Here is an 8,218-nt window from a genome sequence, read left to right as displayed (position 1 = left end):
AGTGGCACGGTGGTTAGCACTGTTGCCGCACAGCAAGAAGGTCCTGAGTTCAATTCCAACATCAGGCCGGGGTCTTTCTGTGTGGAGTTTGCATGTTCTCCCCGTGTTTGCGTGGGTTCTCTCCGGGTACTCCGGCTTCCTCCCACCGTCCAAAGACATGCAGCTTGTGGGGATAGGTTAATTGGAAAATCCAAATTGCCACTAGGTGTGAATGTGCGATTGAATGTGAGCGCGAATGGTTGTCTGTCCCTCTGTGTTGGCCCTGTGACAGACTGGCGACCTGTCCAGGGTGTACCCCGCCTTTCGCCCTATGACAGCTGGGATAGGCTCCAGCGCCCCCCGCGACCCTGAAAAGGATAAGCGAATGGATGGATGGATGGAAAAGTAGGCTATTGTATTTTTGTGGACATATAACATGCAATAATACTTTTGAACTTTTAGTTCATTTAAAAATTTTACAGTGCATGTTTTAGTTAATCTGTACCTCTTTAATCTCTCTTCAGTGATGGCCATCATGATTCATCTGGATGTGCAGGATCAGAAAGTTGGTGAGTACTAACGGTTTGATTTTTTGATATCAAAGTTCACATTTTTGGATAAATAAGGAATTTAGCAGAAAAACTGAGAGAAAGAACTGTTTCTGTGATATTTGTTATTGTTTTATTACTGTTTTATTTGTTCACTGTTTAAGTGCAGTATGGCAGTTTTAGTAGTAAAACTTAGTAAACTGAGTCTTTCTTTTTTCTTTGTTTCAGATGCAGTTTCTCTTCATGTTGTTCCAAACAGATTGCAGTTCTTTGAATATGAATCAGTGACATTTTATTGTGAAGGGGTCGATTATTGTGAAGTTTTGCATAAATTCAAAGGAAAAATAAAATCATGTAGTAAAACTAATAAGATGACACCAACAGGATCATCCTGCTCCATTCAAGCTGTTTATGCAGACAACAGTGGAGAGTACTGGTATGAGCTTGAAGGAGGGAGAAGAAGCAACATTATCAACCTCTCTGTCACTGGTAGCTTTGAATAAACAAAACTTTTATGACATTCATTTTAATAGAATTTAATTTCATGTATTTAATTATCAAATGCATCTCATTTAGCTGGTCCTGTGATCCTGGAGAGTCCTGCTGTTCCTGTGTTGATGGAAGAAACTGTGACTCTGAGCTGCAGAAACAAAACTCATTCCTCCAACTTTAAGGCTGAGTTCTACAAAAATAGACGCTCCATCCATAAAACCTCCACAGGAAACATGACCATCCAGAGAGTTTCCAAGTCAGATGAAGGACATTACAAGTGTAGCATCTCGGGAGCTGGGGAATCACCAGACAGCTGGCTGAACATCACAGGTGAGACACTGAGATGTTTTAAGATAAGATTTAGACATACATATTATATGAATGACAGTTGATTTGGGGGAGGCTGTTGCTCAGGAGGTAAGAGCAGGTTATCTGCTGATCGGAAGGTTGGTGGTTTCATTCCTCCCTCCCACAGTCTGTTTTTAAGTAGATCTTCGATGCATGCTTCGGAGTATGAATGGGTGTGAATGTGTGTGTGTACATGTTTTGAATACTGATAACTTTCCAGCTTCCAAACCTAAAATGCAGATTTTAATAACTAAAACAGGTGTGTGGTGTTTTAGAAGCTTTAATTTCATTGGAAAGATTTTTAATGTCATTATGAAGAGCGAAAATTAACTTTTGATGGTTTACCATTCTTGTCTCATTTAAACCTTCCTGTTTTTTCTAACCACCATTTAGAGTCTCAAAATAAAAAATCCAAATCTAATCCAGACGAAGAGGCGTGCCATTTTTCCTCTGCTGCCACACGGATCATTTCTACCATTTTAGTTAGTGCCCTGTTGGTGGTAGTGGGACTGTATCACATTTGCAAAGCTTGCTGTAAGAGAGGTAATGACAATTATTATTATTTCTATTATTATTTTTTAAAAAACTTTAAAGAACTTTTTAAAAAATAAAAGTGAATGTCATAAACTAATTGGCTTGAACTAAAAAAAAACATTTATACCTTTTATATGTGTTTAAAAAGCAAATTAAAAATTATTTTGTCATTTATTCCTTTAATCTTCATAGAGGCCGACACAGTGGATGCAGGCAAAGCAACACCTGCTGCTGTAAGAGAGACGGAGGGTTCTTTACTCAGCAACAGTAGCACAATATTACTTCTGTCAAAAGGATTTTTTTTCTCTTGTGGTGTTGTCTGTATCTTTGTTAGACGTGTATGTAATATTTTTGTATGTAATATATAGATGCGAGTGATAATTTGAGCATCCAAAACTTACGCCCCAAATGGAAACCACTTAGAAACAATTTTAAACCTCTTCTTTTAGACACGAACTGTGTCTCATACGTCTCAAAATGTGAAGTTCATCTTCAGACATCCATTCTGTTTCAAAATTAACTTTAAACGTAATTAGTGTTTTTTAACAATAACATTCAGTGACTAGCATTAACTGTCTCATAAAGTACACTACTGCAGGAGAAGAAAATGCAAAATAATAATTTTACCATTTGACAACACAAACAACAAAGTAATATATAATGGAGTAGTATAGTACAAGACATTAAAAAATTTAACAAAAAAATGTTTAGAGCTGTAAAGTGTGATATCTTGGTTTTGTGCAAAGGCAGGATCAAAAGTAGCGCAACTGATATTGTTGTCAAATTATCAGGCAAGCAGCAAAAATTCAATTTGAAAAGGAAGTTTTTAGTTAGCTCAGTGTTCCGTATGCCATCGCCTTACATAACAGGCCCATCTAGGAATGACATCGATTTTCTTTCTAAAATTGAATTTCAGATTTTCCCCAAAATGTTAATGAATACATTAAAAAACAAACAGGAATCATTATCACTAATATTGCTGTGCTTATTATCGCCACTATCCTGCTTCATTACTATATTACTATATGAATAATATAGCAACATATTACTATTACTTCCTTATTATATGAAGATGCATTGACCTGTATCTACTAACAATTAGGCCTTGGTGATGCTCAACTACAAGGTAATATTAATTGTGATAAAAAGGCATGCCCATGATAGCGGAGATAAGAGATGGACGCAAAATGCAGGCACCGGCTTGATGCGAGTGAGTGTTCATTTACAAAGGTGAGGACACAAACAGAAGTGGGCATGGCACAAACAGAAACTAAGGGAAACCTGAACTGGAAAAACTAAGGAACAACAAACCAAACTAACAAACCTGAAATGCAAGAGACAGAGAGTAGAGATGCAGGGAAACATGGAGAATGAAATGCATGAATACACAGACGGACCAACAGGAAGCAAAGGCAAATACACAATATAGACGCAGGTGAACCTACTTGGGCAAAGGACACAGACCTTTAAAGTAAAACAGGAAACCCACAGACTGAACTTACAGACGCAGACTCAGTGACAAAAAACAGAGGGAGCACAGAGTACAGGGACCAGAGTGACATGAGGAGCAGAGGAAACCAAAACCTAAGAACTAGAAACAGAAACCAAACCAAACCGGAATACTAACAAACGTGAACCAAGAAGAAACCACAGACTAAGAAACATAATACTACAAAATCAAAAACTGGGTCACAGAACTAGGAACGTGACAATCAGAAACATCACCAAGTAAGTGTTAATGAACTAAGAAGAATTTGTGTTTTTTTATTTAAAATTTCTTGTCTACCAATTTATTTAATTGTAGCATTCGTCCGAGGAGAAGCAGGAACCAGCAGAGCAATGTCTTCAGCAGGTCCCCAGCAACCCGTAGCAGTGGATTCCTTCTATTCTACTAAACAAAAGGTAAAACTATATGGACACGGATGCCTTATGTGCTGCATTAAGGCATCCGTTAAGGATTGGTAAAATTGACAACTTCATACATGGAATATTTATACTTTTTCACACATATAACACTGCTAGATTTGCATATGTAAAACTCTGATTTCACTAATGTTTCACACTGAACATATTTTTTGGGAACTCCTCAAAGACCTGAATATTGGCGTGGAATATGCACCATAGTCATTCTTTTTTCTATTCTATGTTTTACATGTATGAGCAAAGATGGTGGCGTGCACAGATGCAGCGGCTCACTGCTCCTCACGTTTGGTGCTTTGTTTTTTACTTTTTATACGGATATATGTGTGGGTGCATGTGTTTTCTATTACTATACATTGAGTAGTCAACTTACAGTCGTCAAGACCTTCTGAATTTGGAATTAGTCTGACATAATATTCATTGCGTAGCATGTCACCAATTCCACGGCATTCCAGAAGAAATAATAAGAACTCCAGGGTCTTCCCAGCGGCAAGCCAAAGAAGAAATGTAAACAAAGAAGGCAAAAGTTTGTCTGCAGGGTAAGCCTGCTAGTATGGCTAACAAAACAACGATTTAAGCCACTGCTTCCAAGTATCTTTCTCTCAAACGTCAGGCCCATAACCAACAAAAGTATGTACAGGACAGCAGCATTGTACAGAGACTTGGCGGCAGTCATTAATTCTGGATTCGGCTATTGAGCTTGCAGGTTCCAGTTCCGAAACAGTCCTAGGGGGGTGCAGTTAGCCACTACTTCTACCTTGCTAGGGTCTGTGGAAACACCCTGATCAGAGATGACGTGGCCCAAGTAGCAAACCTCCCGCTAGAAAAAGGCAGGTTTACCAAACTTTGCTTTTAAACTTTTAAACCTCCAGCTGGAGCTGACCTAGCACTACATACAGTCGCTCAAGACGTTGCTGTACTGTTGATGAGAAGATTACAATGCCATCAAGATAGAGAAGCAGAGACTGGCATTGTTGATCACCAAAAATGCATAGCTTTAGTTTCTGGAAGGTGCTAGGTGCATTAAAGAGCCCAAACGGCATTCGGTTCCATTCAAATAACCCAAAGGGAGTGCAGAACGCAGTCTTGGGTCTATCCTCTTCCGTAACTGGGACTTGATTCAATCAATCAATCAATTAATCTTTATTTATAAAGCACTTTTCATACAGAGAAAATGTAGCACAAAGTGCTTTACATAGTTAAAAGCAGCCCACCCCACCCTCCAACTCACTCCCCACACTCTCAATACACATATATCCCCCCACCCACACACACATACACACACGCGCACACTTAAAGACTAAAAATTGGGCTGGGCTCGCATGAGCCAAGTGAGGAAACACTATAACAGGGAGCCGTCTGCACTGGGAGCCGGTCACAGACCGCAGCCTCCAGGCTGGGCACACAGCAGGAGGGAGGCAAAGGAGCCCCCCAGCCAGGCTGAGAGGACCCCAGAGACCCAGCAGCCACGGTCAATAACAGCCCCGGTGCAGAGAGCGCCCTCCGAGGAAACACTGGAGATATGACGCAATACAATATATATAGGGTAAAATGATAAAATAAATAAGAACAGGATACAATATAAATATAAATAGAATAAGAAGATTAAAAAATGAATAAGAATAAAATCAAACAAATATTAGGTAAATCCTAAATTAATAATAGAATAACAGGATAGAATAAATAAGCATAAAGTAAATAAACGCTAAGTAAAAGCTAAATTAAAAAGGTGGGTCTTGAGCCTGTTCTTGAAACTAACCACTGGCTAAATCCATGGTGGAAAATCAACAGGCACCAGTCAGAGCATCTAGGGATTCCTCAATGTGCAGCAGGTGGAATGCATCTATCCTCGTTTTGCACGGGCTGCCACCCCGAGCAGTCATGTCATGGGAGATCAAGTTAGTGCAACCCAAGTCAGTCTCTTAAGCAGAAAAGACAGAGCTGTATTTCTTAAGGAGAGACCTCGCCTACTCCTGTTCCTTTGCTGACAGTTTAGACAAATCAATTCCTTGAATCTGATCCAATTATCACTGATCTTATTATTATTTATTATTATTATTACTAACATCATGGCACTTTTGTAGTGCATGGACATGGAGCTTAGGGGCCTCTGTGACAGAGCCCAGACTAAACAATGCTTCACCATGTTGCCCAAAAAGCTTGTGGTAACATTTCCAAATAACATTCATCCCTAATGCACCTGGAGGATCTTTAACGATCAACATGCCATACTGTGTACCTGTGATATTGGTCTTCCTTCTACCACCTACCGCTGGTTTAGAGACTTCCTCTCAGACTATGTAGAGAGAGTTAGAGAGGAGCCCTATCTTTCCCCAGCCCTCAGTACACCACCTTGTAGTGAGTCAGGGTTAAGGCTAAGTCCCCTACTGTACGCTCTGTACACACATGACTGTGTTCATTCCCACCCAGACAACACAGTCGTTAAGTTGATACCACCATGGTGGAGATCATCTCTGGGGGAGACGAGACGGCAAACAGAGCTGAAGGTTAGACACTGTCAGACTGTTGTGTAGACAACAACCTGGACCTCAATATCACCAAGAAAAAAAAATTGGTAGTCGACTTCAGAAGGTGGAAGTATTCACTGCAGCTTTTAAGCATCAACAGAGAGTGTGTGTTAAGGGTGTCCAGTTTTAAGTTCCTGGGTGTGCACATAGACACAGACCTCCAAAGGAGCTCAAACACCTCAGTGGTTTTAAAGAAGGCCCAACAGCGTCTCCACTTTCTGAGAATCCTCAGAAAAATGGACCTGAAGAAGGAGCTGCTGATCGTCTTCTACCGCTGCTCCATTGAAAGTGTACTGACATATTGCATCGGTGTGTGGTTCTCCAGCACACAAAAAAGCACTTGAGACAGTCATTACTATGGACCCCAAAAATAATTGGACATCCTCTTCCCTACCTGAAGGACCTGTACAGCACTAATTGTCTCAAGAGGGCACGCAGCATCCTACTGGACTGTACACACCCAGGACACCGGGTTTAAGCTGGTGCTGTCTGGCAGGAGATTAAGGCTGCTGAGGTCTCAGACGAAGACACTCACAACAACAATAATAATACACAACAATACACATGCACTTCTTCTTCTTTTAAATAAAGTTACTGTGTTGTGTTGTGTTGTGTTGCGTTGTGTTGTGTCATGTTGTGCCATGTTGTATGTAGTGCCAACTTGGGACAATATTCCAGTTTCATTGTACTATTCTACTATGTATGATTGTGCAATGACAATAAAGAGTTTTCTTGTCATCTATCTTACATTTTTTCTTCTACACTTATTTTGTGTGTCTCACAGGTTGCAGAGAGAGAGAGAGCTGAAGAAATAATCACATCTGAGGGAGAGTGAAAACAAAAATATAACTCAGTTTTATCACATATTGTTCTAGTAATTAACCAAGTTGTACATTGTCATCTCAGTTTTGTCTACATGTCTATAAATTGTTATATGTTTTCTTTTTTCAGATACAGCTATTTGCCATTACTGTGTGGTCATAAGTATATATAAACCTTTGCTTGAATACAAGCAAAGGTACCAGTGTGATATTTAGAAGTTGAAGTTTAAACAAAGTGTTCGATCATTCCATTTTTACACATGTATGTATGAATAACTATGTATGCTGTTAAAATAAAAGTGCTGGTGCAGCTTTTAAAAACACCCATTGTGGTCAACTGCTAATGTCAAAGTGTCACATTACTTATTACACAACAGACACACTGAGGTTGTGGTCAGCAATGAAATATAACTACCAAGTCTGATACTGAGCACGACTTTAACTGACTTCAAGTTAAAGTCTATTAGAGACACCACTTATTTTGTCTGGGTATACACAGACAAAATAAGTGGTGTCTTATTTCATTCTAAAAACTATCTTAAATAAAGAAAATGATCTGAATTGCTACCTTACATTTGTTCATTTGTGAAAAGCATAAATCAGGAGCTCTATATTTGCAATTTTGTGCAAATATAATGTGTCTTCAATTTAAAGATATAATTAATGCATTTATAAATTAATTAATGTGCAATTAATTTAAAAAAAGCCACATGCTCTACATACATTAATGCAAGTAGGCGAATAGAGTTGATTTTTTTTTAGCTTTAATCTCAGCTGTTGGCAGTAGTCAAAAATAAAAATGTCTCTATTGTGGCGAGCTCAGACAAGGAGGAGACAGAGGTATCGTTTGGTCTTGCTTCCCGTGAGCCAGCCAGGGAGCACAGCCGTTTATTAACATTTGCAGAAGAACACTGCCGCTAGCTAACTGCTCAGCGCGGCAACAACAACAACACACAGGGCGCCCTCTGACCCCGGAAGGACACACCGTCGCAGCGAGAAGGCGTCACTCATCACTATGGCAACATAAACAAAACATAACTGTACAAAC

General features: G+C 39.5%; 1 protein-coding gene across 1 annotated transcript; it reads left to right on the top strand.

Moving 5' to 3' along the window:
• Positions 1 to 768: 768 nt before the first annotated feature.
• Positions 769 to 7,451, top strand: LOC143416984 (uncharacterized). The gene is made up of 6 exons (XM_076882633.1): positions 769 to 1,016; positions 1,104 to 1,349; positions 1,761 to 1,910; positions 2,094 to 2,134; positions 3,706 to 3,803; positions 7,134 to 7,451. Exons 1-5 carry the CDS (start codon positions 899 to 901, stop codon positions 3,769 to 3,771), a joined length of 621 nt encoding a protein of 206 aa, XP_076738748.1. The 5' UTR covers positions 769 to 898; the 3' UTR covers positions 3,772 to 3,803; positions 7,134 to 7,451.
• Positions 7,452 to 8,218: the final 767 nt, after the last annotated feature.

This window comes from Maylandia zebra, linkage group LG3 (genome assembly GCF_041146795.1).
Source record: "Maylandia zebra isolate NMK-2024a linkage group LG3, Mzebra_GT3a, whole genome shotgun sequence".
Classification (NCBI taxonomy): Eukaryota; Metazoa; Chordata; class Actinopteri; order Cichliformes; family Cichlidae; genus Maylandia; species Maylandia zebra.
Note: the sequence above shows the minus strand (reverse complement) of the source record. Positions and strands in the feature narration are given on the sequence as shown.